The sequence below is a fragment of the Loxodonta africana genome, chromosome 11 (assembly GCF_030014295.1).
Source record: "Loxodonta africana isolate mLoxAfr1 chromosome 11, mLoxAfr1.hap2, whole genome shotgun sequence".
NCBI classification, from domain to species: domain Eukaryota; kingdom Metazoa; phylum Chordata; class Mammalia; order Proboscidea; family Elephantidae; genus Loxodonta; species Loxodonta africana.
This window is the reverse complement of record NC_087352.1, coordinates 4,352,510-4,366,872: the sequence shown is the minus strand read 5'-3', so window position 1 is coordinate 4,366,872 and position 14,363 is coordinate 4,352,510. Positions and strand designations below refer to the sequence as shown.

Here is a 14,363-nt window from a genome sequence, read left to right as displayed (position 1 = left end):
AGTAATCTGATATGATTCTTTTAATTTCAGTTGGGTCTGTTGTAATATTGCCCATCTCATTTCTTATTCTGGTTATTCGCTTCCTCTCCTGTTTTTCTTTTGTCGGTTTGACACATGGTTTATCAATTTTGTCAAAGAACCAGCTTTTGGTCTTGTTAATTCTTTCAATTGTTTTTCTGTTTTCTATTTCATTTAGTTCTGCTCTAGTTTTTATTATTTGTTTTCTTCTGGTGCCTGAGGGTTTCTTTTGTTGCTCTCTATTTGTTCAAGTTGTAGGGATAATTCTTTGATTTTGGCCCTTCTTTTTGGGTGTGTGCATTTATTGATATAAATTGACCTCTGAGCACTACTTTCGCTGTATCCCAAAGGCTCTGATAGGAAGTGTTTTCATTCTCATTGGATTCTCTGAATTTCTTTATTCCATCCTTAATGTCTTCTATAATCCAGTCTTTTTTGAGCAGGGTAGTGTTCAGTTTCCATGTGTTTGATTTCTTTTCCCTGCTTTTCCTGTCATTGATTTCCACTTTTATGGCCTTATGGTCAGAGAAGATGCTTTGTGATATTTCAATGTTTTGGATTCTGCTAAGGCTTGCTTTATGACCTAATATGTGGTGTATTCTAGAGAATGTTCCATGTGCACTAGAAAAGAAAGTATACTTGGTTGCTGTTGGGTGGAGTGTTCTATATATGTCTACAAGGTCAAGTTGGTTCATTGTGGCACTTAGATCTTTCATGTCTTTATTGAGCTTCTTTCTGGATGTCCTGTCCTTCACCGCAAGTGGTGTGTTGAAGTCTCCTACTATTATTGTGGAGCTGTCTATCTCACTTTTCAATGATGATAGAGTTTGTTTTATGTATCTTGTAGCCCTGTCATTGGGAGCATAAATATTTAATATGGTTATATCTTCTTGGTGTATTGTCTTTTTAATCATTACATAGTGTCCTTCCTTATCTTTTCTGATGAATTTAACTTTAAAGTCTATTTTGTCAGAAATTAATATTGCCATTCCTGCTCTTTTTTGGTTGTTGTTTGCTTGATATATTTTTTTCCTTCCTTTGAGTTTTAGTTTGTTTGTGTCTCTAAGTCTAAGGTGTGTCTCTTGTAGACAGCATATAGACGGATGCTGTTTTTTAATGCATTCTGCCACTCTCTGTCTCTTTATTGGTGCGTTTAGTCCATTTACATTCAGGGTAATTATGGATAGGTATGAACTTAGTGCTACCATTGTGATGTCTTTTTTTGTGTGTTATTGATGGTTTCTTTTTCCCACTTAATTTTACGAGCTGAGTAGATTATCTTTATATATTATCCTTTCTTCATATTCATTGTTGTTGATTTTGTTTCTTCTGAGTCTTTTTTTTTTTTCTTGTATTTTATTTTGATGAATAGGATAGTTTGTCTCCTTTGTGGTTACCTTATTATTTACCCCTATTTTTTAAGTTTAAACCTAACTTTTATTTCTTTGTATCACCGTATCTTCCTCTCCATATGAAAGGTCTATGACTATATTTCTTAGTCCTTCCTTATTGTTTTAATGTTGTCTTCTTGTATATAATAATATCTCTGTTAACCCTGTTTTGAGCTTTTTTTTTTTTTTTTTTTTAAATCTTGCTTCATCTTTTTGCATTTCCCTGTCTGGGTTGACTTCTGGTTGCTCTGCCCAGTGTTCTAGTCTTGGGTCGATACATAATATTATTGATTTTCTAACCAAAGAACTCCCTTTAGTATTTCTTGTAGTTTTCGTTTGGTTTTTATGAATTCCTAAACTTCTGTATATCTGGAAATGTCCTAATTTCACCTTCGTATTTAAGAGACAGTTTTGCTGGATATATGATTCTTGGCTGGCAATTTTTTTCCTTCAATTTTTTAAATATGTCATCCCATTGCCTTCTTGCCTGCATGGTTTCTGCCAAGTAGTCCGAGCTTACTCTTATTGGCTCTCCTTTGTAGGTGACTTTTCGTTCATCCCTCGCTGCTCTTAAAACTCTCTCATTACCTTTGGTTTTGGCAAGCTTGATTATAATATGTCCTGGTGACTTTCTTTTAACATCTAGTTATGTGGAGTTCGATGAGCATCTTGGATAGATATTGTCTCATCTTTCACAATATCAGGGAAGTTTTCTGCCAACAAATCTTCAAGAATTTTCTCTGTATTTTCTGTTATCCCTCCCTGTTCTGGTACTCCGATCACTCGTAGGTTATTTCTCTTGATAGAGTCCCATAAGATTCTTAAGGTTTCTTCACTTTTTAAAAATCTTTTATCTGATTTTTCTTCAAATATATTAGTGTCAAGTGATTTATCTTCAAGTTCAGAAATTTGGCTTCTACTTGCTCAATTCTGCTCATCTGACTTTCTATTGAGTTAATTCTGTAATTTTTTTTTTTTGTTAATCTTCTGAATTTCTGATTGCTGTCTGTCTATGGATTTTCCCAGCTTATTAAACTTTTCATTATGTTCCTGAATAATCTTTCTAATTTCTTCAATTGCTTTATCTGTGTGTTCGTTGTCTTGTTCTGCGTATTGCCTCATTTCCTTCCGGATGTCTTGAAGGGTTCTGTATATTAAACTTTTGTATTCTGCCTCTGGTAGTTCCAGGAATGCACTTTCATCTAGAAGATCCCTGGATTCTTTGTTTTGAGAGCCTGTTGAGGTGATCATGGTCTGTTTCTTTATGTGACTTGATGTTGACTGTTGTCTCTGGTCCATCTATAAGTTACTGTATTAGTTTATGCTTGCTTACTGTGTCATAGCTTCTTGGTTTGTTTTGTTTTGATAAGCCCAAATGGGTTGTTTGAGTGAGCTAGCTTGATTATTTTCACCCTTGGAGGTCTGACGTCCTGTCCCCAGATAGCTAGAGGTGTTATCAGGTATATCAGTCTAGGAGTCCATTCACTTTTCTTGTATGAATTCAGCTCAGGTGTCCTGGTAGCTGATCATCAAGTATGTGGTACAGGCTCTGTCCTAAAGTCTTAGAGGTGCAGGGGTGATTGGTGTAGGTACTGGTATCCGGTTGCAGCAGGGGGTCACGCTCTGAGCAAGGCAGGGCGTTGAGAACTGATCCCCGAGTGTCTCTGAGGAAAGAGTGTCCCTGTTCCCTAGAGTGTGCAGGTGGGTGGGTTCTGCAGACAGACCATGGGCAACCAATGTTTTTGGTTGTAAGGACTGCGAGGTACCAGTTATCCTTGGATCCCTGTCGTGGGTGGCTGGGTGACCTGTGTGGAGCCACCAGTCCTTAGGCCCCTGATGTGGGTAGGTGAGGGCCCTGTTTAATAGGCAAAGCAATGTCAAGCATCCAACACCCACCTCTCCACCGCACAGGTGAAACGGTTGGAGTTTGCCAACAAGGGCCTACACTCAGGAAGATCTTGGGGGAAATAGCTATTTAACAATAGTATGATAATGTTTCAGTATTTTAACTGCAGAAACTGCTGTACCATTGGCAAAATCCTGCATGAGGTTTGCAACCTCAGAATCTCCAGTTACCATTTTAGGCCACCTACCTAAGTCTGGGTGCTGCAAACAGTTAGGCACTCTACTACTAATTGAAACGTTGGCAGTTCGAACCCATCCAGAGGCACCTCAGAAGAAAGGCCTGGTGATCTGCTTCTGAAACATCACAGCCTTGAAAACCCCAAGGAGCACAGTTCTAATCTGCACACATGGGGCTGCCGTGTGTTGGAACGGACTTGACAGGAAATGGGGTTTACCAAGTCCACCTTCCACCTCCTTCCTGGCTGGTAGGATTCTAATTTTTTTTTAATTAATTTTTATTGTGCTTTAAGTGAAAGTTTACAAATCAGATCAGTCTCTCATACAAAAATTCAAATACCCCTTGCCATACACTCCTAAATGCTGTCCCTCCAATGAGACAGCACAGTTCTTCCCTTGATTCTCTCTCCTTGTGTCCATTAGGGTAGCTTCTGGCCCCCTCTGCCCTCTCATCCCCCCTCCAGACAGGAGATGCCAACATAGTTTCATGTGTCCACTTGCTCCAAGAAGCCCGTTCTTCACCAGTATCATTTTCCATCCCCTATATCCCAGTCCAATCCCTGTCTGAAGAGTTGGCTTTGGGAATGGTTCCTGTCCTGGGCTAACAGAAGGTTTGGGGACCATGGCCTTTGGGGTCCCTCCAGTCCCAGTCCGACCATTAGTTTGAGACTATCTTTAAGAATTCAGCCTTCCTTGCCAGTGATTGGTTTAGGCTTGGGCATGAGACTAAATTCTAGCCAAGCATACAAATGAAATAGAGAGCTTCTGGAAAAGGTTTTTCTTGCTCTTAACAACTGTAGAAAAAGAATCAAAACCCCAGACATTAAAGAGCAGTGGCAAGCTATCCACAATGAGCCTTGCTCAAATTTGTGACCCGCAGAATCAGTGAGCATAGTAAGATGTTTGTTGCTTTAGTCCACTAAGTCTGGTGTGGCTCGTCATGACTTGGAGGTTGCTTGCTATCTTTGTGTGATTGCTGCAGCTATGGCTGCCATCTCGGGACCATGAGGTAGCTAGAGTAAGAATCAGCCAACAGAAATAGAAAAAATTTTTGGTTCCTGTATTAATTTCCTGGCATTGTTGTAACAAAGTACTATAAGTAGGTGGCTTAAAATTACAGAAATGCATTGTCTCACAGTCCTAGAGGCTAGAAGCCCAAATTCAAGGTGTCAGCATGCCCATGCTCTGTCTGAAAGCTCTGGGGGAAGAGCCTTTCTTGCTCTCCCAGCTTCTTGTATCCCCAGGCATTCCTTGGCTCAAAGCTGCAGGATAACTCCATCTCTGCCTCCATCTTCACATGGCCATCTTCTCTCTATTACTCTGTGTCCCTTCTTCTCTTCTAAGGACACAACTCATTGGAGGTCCCTGAGTCATGCAAATGGTTAAGCACTTGGCTACTGTCTTAGTCATCTAGTGTTGCTATAACAGAAATACCATAAACGATGGCTTTAACAAACAGAGGTTTATTCTCTCACAGTCTAGGAGGCTAGAAGTCTCAATTCAGGGCACCAGCTCCAGAGAAAGCCTTCTCTCTCTGTTGGTTCTAGGGGAAGGTGTTTGTCATCAATCTTCCCCTGGTCTAGGAGCTTCTCAGTGCGGGAATCCCAGGGCCAAAGGCCACGCTCCTCTCCCAGGACTTTTTTCTTGGTGGCAAGAGGTCCCTCTCCCCTCTGCTCGATTCTCTATTTTATATCTCAAAAGAGATTGACTTAAAATGCAACCTAATTGTGTAGATTGAGTCCTGCCTCATTAACATAAAAAACCTAAACCTTTTGCTGTAGAGTCCATTCCAACTCATAGCGACCCTATAGGACAGAGTACAACTCCTCCATAGAGTTTCCAAGGAGAGCCTGGTGGATTCGAACTGCCAACCTTTTGTTAGCAGCCATAGAACTTAACCACTATGCCACCTCATTAACATAACTCCCTCTAATTCTGCCTCATTAACATCATAGAGATAGGATTTACAATACATAGGAAAATCACATCAGATGACAAAATGGTAGACAGTCTCATAATACTAGGAATCATGGCCTAGCCAAGTTGACACACATTTTTTGGGGACACAGCTCAATCCGTGTCAGCTACCAAATGAAAGGCTGTGGTTTGAATCAACCCAGCAGTGATTCAGAAGAAAGCCTGTGATCTGCTTCTGAAAAGTCACAGCCATGAAAACCCTATGGAGTGTGGTTCTACTCTGCAACACATGGGGTCACCATGAGCTGGAATTGACTTGATGATGACTTCTTGTTGTTGTTGACTCATAATGAATTAGGACTCACAATACTCCAGTATGAATTCATGTTAACTGACAACATCTTCAAAGACTCTATTTCCAAATGGTCAGATTCACAAGTAGAAGAGGTTAGGACTTTCATGTATCTTTCTGGGGAACACAGTTCAATCCGTAACAGTCCCCAATGATATTATGGAGTGAATAAGTTAACCAGCCCTAGAACTGCCCTGCCAACTGACTGTTTGTTATGTGTGACAATAAACTCATTATTGTTTTAGCCATTTGAGTTAGGTTTTCTGCTTACTTGCAGCCTAAAACATCCCAACTGATAAAGACCCCCACCTGTCCTAGGTACACATGGAAACAGATATGCAGGCCACACAGGGTGTCACATGAATGTGCACAGGTTTGCATCTTTAGTTAAACTCAGGTATGGGCAGACACTCACCAGGATACATGCGTAGTCACAGATTGTCAGGCAAACACAAAATTAACATAACCAGCCCCAATTTTACGTGTACTACACAGACATCCAACCAATGCTCAGTCACAAAGCCACAATCACACACACACACTCGAGGACTCATCTGTCACAGAAGGTTTCAGTTCCTCACTGTTTATTTGTGCATATTGTACAAAAGTAGAAAAAAAAAATTCTCACGGGTCCGAGTCAGGGCCGCAGGCCCATAAATAGGGGGAAAAGGAAGAAAGAAATTAAGGCAAGGGTGGGGCTTGGTGCATAAATAAGGTCTGGGGTCTCAGGTGGGTCGGGGTGGGTCCAGTTCTCAGGCACACTGGTCTCCGCTGGCGACACATTTCAGGTCCCGTGTGAGGAGGCGGAAGATGTTGAACATGACAGAGGCCTGGAGACACCTTCGGGACTCCTGTGAGGAAGATGAGTCAGTGGTCTCCCACTGCCTGGCATCGGCATCCTCCCTTATGCAGAGCCCTGGGATCTGCCCCTTCCTGGCACTTACCTTCTTCGTGGCCTCCTGGAGCCTGTGCAACCTGCGGTGGAGGCGGCCCCAGGGTCTGGGACCTGCTGTGGGGTTAACCGGGACCTGTAGGCAGAGGAGAGGGGTGTGTGAGACAGGGCCTGGGCAGAGGGGTGGGGTCCCACAGGGCCAGAGCCCTCAGGGTCTTGGGTGCCCCGAGGACTCACACAGGCCCAGAGCTTGGAGTGGATGTGGTGCAGTGTGTGAAGGGGCTGGTCCAGGATGGCCCCAAGAGCTGAGTTAGCCACGGTCCCCAGGACCTTCAGCGTCATGGCCAGCTCAGCCTTCAAAGCCACAGGGCGCTCCCATACCTGAGGTGAGGAGACAGAAGACAGGTGAGCACTGCACCTAAGAGAGAACAGGTGAGGTGGGCAGATGAGTGGGGATAGAGAAAGGAACAGGTGAGGGGGACAGGTGAGGGTACAGGTGAGTTGGGAAGGAGAACAAGGATAGGCAAGAGGGCATAGGTAAGTGGGGACAGGCAGGGAATACAGGGACGGAAGGCAGGTTATATGAGACAGGTGATGGGGATAGATGATGAGGAGAGGTGAGGGGGAGACTAGTGATAGGACAAGTGCGGGTCAGGTGGGAGCGAGAAGAGGGGGAAACATGAGGAAGGATGCAGATGGAGGAATACAGGTGGGGTAGAAAGGGAAGGGAAGAGACAGTGAGGGGACAAGTAAAATGGAGAAAGACGGAAGGGGAATCACCGGGGTCACAGAGGCTGAAGGGACGGGGGATGGAGTTAGTTAGGGATGGAGTTAGGTGAGAAGGGAACAGGTTAGGGAGGTAGGTAAGAGAGGAACAGAGGGAGGTGGGAGGGAAGGAGGAAGGAAGAGTTGACACTGGAAGAAGGAAATCAGTGAAAGAAAGATGATGAAGGACACAGGTGGGTGTCAGTGGTGAGGAGAACAGGTGAGAGGGGAAGAGTAGGTCAGTGTTGACAGTACACAGGGAAAGCTGACAAGGTGAGGGGCTCAGGCAGGGATAGACTGAGGACACGTGAGAGAGAAGAGAAGAGAGAGGTGGGAAAGAGGTAATAGGTGAGAGGGACAGGTGAGGGAGATAGGGAAGTGGGGACGGGCAGGGAGATGATAAAAGGGACCAGGGGAGGGGCAGGGTCAAGGAAGCAGTTGAGGAGTGACAAGAACACAGGACAGGTTAGGGGAGATCAGAGAGAGGGGAAGAAGGTGAGCTAAAGTATGTAAAGGGCTCACTTAAGGAACCATGGGAAAGGAGCCAGGTGAGGCCAAGTGACTCACAACTCACCTGAAGGTCCCTCAGGTCCCAGGTGCTGGGGAAGATATAGGAGCTGCATCTCCATTTCTTCAACCTGAGCCGCTTTTCCTAGAGAGCAAGGGCAGAGGTTAGTCACCACTGGAAGGCTGGAGGCTAGCCCACCCCAGGAGGGACGGAGGCTAGCCCATAGCAGAAGAGATAGAGTTTGGCCCACTCTAGAAGGGGTGGAGGTTAGTCCACAACAAGAGAGACTCACCAGTGCATCTTTGGCCTTTTTGAAGGCATCCAGCTCCCGTGGAGACAGAGATTTGAACCTGCCAATGTGGCAGCCCCTCCTGGTTGTGGCAGGTTTGGAAGTGGGGACAGGGCTTGCGCCAGTCAAGCCCAGCACTACAGTCACCAATACCAGGCCCCATGTTGCAATCATAGTCAAATCGAAGCTGCCTCCCCAGCTGCATGGCTCAGCTTTTTAGCTGGGCTGGATGGGGAATTTTAACTGATGAGTGTAACGTAAAAAAGGCAAAAGGAACTTTTAGAGTCTCCATTTAGACTGAAAAGGCGTGAATGGGTGGGGTCAGATGTTAACCAGGTGGCTCACAGGTGTGGGTGGGGCCAGGTGAGACCAAAGTGAGCTCACAAGTGTGGGTGGAGACAGGTGAGCTGAGAAGGAAAGAGAAACTGAACTTCAATTCCAGCAGGGAGCCTTGTTTCTGATAAATCCCTTGTTAGTGGATATGCGTCCCTTGCTGTTGTTGTTAGTCCTTTTGGAGGCAGATCGCCAGGCCTGTTTTCCAAGGAGCCTCTGCTTGGGTTCAAACCACCAAACTTTGGGCTAGTAGTCGAACTGGAGAATCTCCAGTTTAGGACTGCAAAAACAGCCTTCAGCTAGCTGACTTTGGAGAGCTGCTGACTGAGGCCGAGGCAGGTGGAGGGATGGTGAGCTGTCTTAAAGACTCTCACAGAGGGGCAGGAGTGTGTGGGTGAGGCTGCCTGAGCGGCAGAGGCGGGGCTTCCCCCATTGATTTAAGCATGTTTCGCCTGCTATTCTTTTAATCCTCCTAACGTCCTCATAGGAAACCCTGGTGGCGTAGTGCTTAAGTGCTTTGGCTGCTAACCAAAAGGTCAGCAGTTCAAATCCACCAGGTGCTCTTTGGAAACTCTATGGGGCAGTTCTGCTCTGTCCTATAGGGTCTCTATGAGTTGGAATCAACTCCACGGCAGCGGATCTTTTGGTTTTTTAACATCCTCATGAGGATTTATCTATTTTTATAATCATCCCCATTTTACAGGTGATTATGCTAAATGAAAGACAAGCGGAGCCCCGCGATTGACAAAACAGCACCGGAAGTGGGGCAGACATCAGCCTAGCCTTTCTGTAAGCCAGGCCACCCTCGTTGACCAATGAGATTCTGACGTGCTTGCACCCCGCTGACCAATGAAATCCTGACGGTGGGTCAACCGTAAATGTACAAGCCAATCAGAAGAGAGCTTCTTTGCTTCCGAGCATTTTTCAATAAAGAGCCAGTCACTGCTGATAACTTTTGCACGTGTGGTTTGGTGCTAGCCGAGTCTCGAATCTTCTGCTTGAATAAACCTCATCTAATAGATAATTTTTTATTTTATTTTATTTTTTAATAGATAATTGTATTATTGACGAGGCTTCTTTTGACAGATAACCAAGACACAGGAAGGCAAAGTGGCTTGCCTAAGGTCCACAGCTGGTTAATGGCGGAGCTGGGGTTTGTACAGAGTCCCACGCACTTTCGCCCTATCTACACTCGGGCAAGGTGTACAATGGGAGCCTCTAGGAGTAACAGGCATCCAACTCTCCTTTCTCTCCCCCTGGGTAGCATGGAAGGGGTAGGGAACTCCTTATTCTCTGGAAGTAAGAGCACTTGTTGGAGACTAGGGAGAAGGTGGGGAGGAGGGCTTCCAGAACACAGGCTGTGACCAGAGCTGATCTGTTATCATCACCCCCTGGAGTAATAATAATTGTGTTGTTGTTAGGTGCCGTCGAGTCGGTTCTGACTCATGGCGGCCCTATGTACAACAGGGCTAGACACCACCTGGTCCTGCGCCATCCTCACAGTCGTTGCTATGCTTAAGCCCATCGTCGCAGCCACTGTGTCAGTCCGTCTCATTGAGAGTTTTCCTCTTTTTCGCTGATTCTCTACTTTATCAAGCATGATGTCCTTCTCCAGGAGCTGGTCCCTCCTGATAACATGTCAAAGTACATGAGATGAAGCCTTGCCATCCTCTGTTCCAAGGCTGTGTGTCTTTCAAGACAGATTTGTTCATTTTTCTGGCAGCCCACAGTATATTCAGTATTCTTCACGAACACCATAATTCAAAGGCACCAATTCTTTTTCTGTCTTCCTTATTCATTGTCCAGCTTTTGAATGCACATAAGGCAATTGAAAATACCATGGCTTGGGTCAGGCACACCTTTGTCCTCAAAGTGACATCTTTGCTTTTTAACAATTTTTTAAATAATTGTGTAGCAGGTAGGCAATTGCTCTGATGTGCAAGCACTTCGTATTTTCCATTCCTTTATTTTTTTTCCTTGGCCCTTAGGCACAGAAAGTTATTGATTATACTCCTCAGGTAATAACACAGTATCACAATTGGTCCATGAAAGACCCTCTGAGGTTTTTTCCTCCACTCCCCGCTCCCATCGCTCCCCCCCAGGCAGCCACTGTAGTGCACTTGATATAATAGCTGAAAGATGTATCCCTTTAGTGTTTGTGATTTTGTGTCTCCAATTTACGTAAATGGTGTTGTGCTATAAATTTCATTAGTTTTTCTTTTTCTTTCACTTTAATGTTATGTTCCTGAGCTCGCTCCATACAGCTGCATGTACGTCAAGTTTGCTGTTTTTAACTGTAACCTTGTATTCTACGGTGTGCACACAACGATTTTACTTATCTATTTTTTTTTCCCCCAGTGATGGACACTTAGGTTTTCTTCAGCTCCCCACTGCTATCATGCTCACACATGACCTCTCTGTGAGAGGTTTGTTCAGATACACTGTCAAATGCCTCTTGATGCCTGTGATGGTTAAGTTTATTTGTCAACGTGGCTAGCCTCTGATGCCCAGCTGTTTGGCCAAACACTGGTTTAGATGCTGCTATGAAGGGTTTTTTTATGAAGGTACTTAGATACGATTAACATTTGTAATCAGTTAACTTTAAGTAAAGCAGATTTACCCTCCCGATAGGGTCGCTGTGAGTCGGAATCAGCACTGGGTTTGGTTTGGGTTTAATGTGGATGGGCCTTGCCCAATCAGTTGAAGGCCTTAAGAGAGAAAAAAAAAAAAAAACAGATTTCTTTAAGAAAGAGGGAATTCTGGCTTGAGGCTATAACATAGATATTCTGCTGAGTTTCTAGCTTACTGCCTGCCCTATGGAGTTTCGACTTGCCAGCCCCTACAATCTCATGAGCCTATTCTTTAAAGCCTTTCTTTATCTCTATCATCTCTATCTCAGTCTAGCCTACAGGTTCTGTTTCTCTGGAGAATCCTGAGGAACACAATGGCCCACACTAATTCTCCTCTGCTCATTTCTTCTGTGCACACCTGCAGATGTGGTGGGCAGTTCCCCTATGCTGGCAGCATCCCACCTCATATGCCCATTTGTATCTTTCTGCTTCTCTCTCTGAGGTCTTTCTCCTGTCTGCAAGCAGAACAGACTGGAAATGCCAGGATTTAATTCTCCCAGGGAAAATCCTCAATCAATGAAGGTCATGAGCCAGTGAACGAATACTTCAGCCTCCCTTTTCCTCAGTGAGTCAATTCTAAGGTGAATTCTACAAAATTCTTACTACTGCAGGGGGTCCCCAGTGCAAAGGAGCTCTGGGTGCTTGCAGAAATAATCCTTTCAGGGCCAGGACTAGAATGAGACAAGCCAGGTGCCTAAGGTGCAAAATTTAAGGAGGCACTCGCTATCAGGTTAGGACAAGTGCAGACCCTGTGAGTGCCTCCTTAAATTTTGCACCCTTGGTGCCTCACTTGCCTCACCCTAGTCCAGATCCTGCACCCTTTATTTTTTCTCTTCCAGTCTCACTTCTTCCACTTAGTCATGCTCCCAAATAAGTCACCTGAATCCTTGGCTGATGCAGTGGTTAAGAGCTACGACTGCTCACCAAAAGGTCAGCAGTTTGAATCCACCAGTCACTCCTTGGAAACCCTATGGGACAGCTCTACTCTGTCCTATAGGGTTGCTATGAGTTGGACTCAACTTGACAGCAATAGATTTGGTTTGGTTTTTTGGATCCTTGGCTCAGGAGCCCTGGGGGCACAGTGGTTAAGCACTCGGCTGTTAACTGATAGGTCAGTGGTTCGAACCCATCAGTCACTCTGCAGGAGAAGGATGTGGCAGTCTGCTTCTGTAAAGATTTACAGCCTTGGAAACCTTTTGGGGCAGTTCTACTCTGTCCTATAGGGTTGCTATGAGTTGGAATCAACTCGATGAAATGGGTTGGGTTATCCTTGGCCCAGGGTCTACTTTTGGGAAAACCCAAACTAAGACTTACTCTGGAGTAAGACTGCTAGTCACAATGGGTGCCCATATTTACATTGTCTCATCAGCACTGTTCAATAGAATTTTCCGTATCTGTGCCGTCCAGCGTGGTAGTTGTTAGCCACATGGGGCTGCTGAGCACTTAAAATTTGGCTATGGCAACAGAGGAATTAAATTTTAATTTTACTTAATTTAAACTTAAATAGTCACAGGTGGCTAATTTGCAGCTGTTTCCTCTCATTTTGAGTCTTGCCACATCAGCAAATGAAGGTCCCGAAAGCTTGACTCCATCCTCATCACTAAGGCCAACTCTACTTTGAGGAGGCAGCTCTTCCCCAGTCGTGTTTTGAGTGACTTCCAACCTGAGGGGCTCATCTTCCGGCACTATACCAGATGATGTTCGGCTGCTATTCACAGGTTTTCACTGGCCAGTTTTTTCAGAAGTAGGCTGCCAGGTCTTTCTTCCTAGTCTGTCCTATTCTAGAAGCTCAGGTGAAACCTGTCCACCAAGGACGACCCTGCTGGTATTTGAAACACCAGCTGCAAATCTTCCAGTATCACAGCAAAACACAAGCCATCACGGTACCAGAAACTGACAGATACGTGGTGGCTAGTGGCTGTCATAATGGACAGTGCAGTCCTAAATGCTCATATATTGCCCTACCAAGTAGCTGCACCTTCTTGCCTCTCTTGGGAAGTACTTGAGAGTTCCTATAGCCCCACAATAGTGCAAATTCCTCAACACCTGGGTCTGATACTTAGATGATGAGATCCTGCACCTTGAGTCTAAGCCTGATGTATAATACATGAGACTTTTGATGTTGTGAGAGAAGATGAGTGTGTTTTTAATGCACAAGGAATGTAAATAATTTGTGACCAGAGGGCAGACTGTGGCAATTATAAAACGTACATTAAAATTCCTTGACCTCCCTCCCGTAGAGAAGTGGCTCTGTCCCCTCCCCTTGAATCTCATGTATAACCACAGGTACTGTGTGACTTCCAAGGCTAAGTTCGAAAAGGTCAGGCAGCTTCTGCTTGTTCTATTTAGAGTCTCATTCTGGGGGAGGCCAGCAGCCATGTCAGAAGTCTATCCTGAGACCTTCACGCACCCACTTCCATTTGGTATGAACTGCCAGCCATGTGAATGACCCATTTTGGATGTCCAGCTCAGCTCTCAGATCCCCTGAACTGTGGTTGGGGCTCTATCACCTCAAATTCCCAACCCAGCAAGGACCTACAGAGTTCCCATACCCTCTAGGGCCAGGGAACAAAGGAATTATATATGCATACACACATAATCTCTTCTTTCATAGACAAATGGACTTACTGTGTGTGTTTATCCGGTTATGACTGCTGTGGAACGAATTACCCAAAACTCCAAAAAATTGTGATTTGGCTACTGTGCACAGTGCCGAGCAATAATGAAATTTAAGTAGATACTGGAGTTTTATAACATAATACCACAAATGTTCAGGGTATAAAAGAAAATAACTTGTCATCTTAAGAACCCGTAAAATCTCAACTAGAATGGGAAAAACCATTAATCTAAATTTAAATAGTTACGTGTGGCTAGTGGTTATCATAATGGACAGTGCAGACCACCAAGATTATGCAGATAATGAAATTAATTCTAACAAGGATTTTAAAGTAACTATTGCAAAAACCATGGCATAGTGGTTAAGTGCTACGGCTGCTAACCAAAGGGTCAGCAGTTCGGATCCGTGAGGCACTCCTTTGGAACCTTATGGGGCAGTTCTACTCTGTTCTATAGGGTTGCTATGAGTTGGAATCGACTCGACGGCACTTGGTTTGGTTTCTGGGTTTTATTGCAAAAATGCTTCAAGCAATTATGAACACTCTTGAAACAAATTAAAAAATAGAAAGT

At 44.5% G+C, this 14,363-nt stretch overlaps 1 protein-coding gene across 1 annotated transcript; it reads right to left on the bottom strand.

Annotated features, from left to right (window-relative positions):
* Positions 1–6,446: 6,446 nt before the first annotated feature.
* LOC100660429 (interferon lambda-1-like) lies at positions 6,447–8,388 on the bottom strand. Its single transcript, XM_064293442.1, has 5 exons — positions 8,218–8,388; positions 7,992–8,069; positions 6,890–7,033; positions 6,705–6,788; positions 6,447–6,611 (listed from the first exon to the last, which is right to left on the bottom strand). Exons 1-5 carry the CDS (start codon positions 8,386–8,388, stop codon positions 6,513–6,515), a joined length of 576 nt encoding a protein of 191 aa, XP_064149512.1. The 3' UTR covers positions 6,447–6,512.
* Positions 8,389–14,363: the final 5,975 nt, after the last annotated feature.

Coding starts and splice junctions, on each gene's coding strand:
- LOC100660429 (XM_064293442.1), bottom strand. CDS start 8,388: ATGATTGCAACATGGGGCCTGGTATTGGTGACTGTAGTGCTGGGCTTG. Junction 7,034..7,991: donor GGGACCTGAGGGACCTTCAG/GTGAGTTGTGAG, acceptor TCCTCACCTCAG/GTATGGGAGCGCCCTGTGGC. Junction 6,789..6,889: donor ACTCCAAGCTCTGGGCCTGT/GTGAGTCCTCGG, acceptor CTCTGCCTACAG/GTCCCGGTTAACCCCACAGC.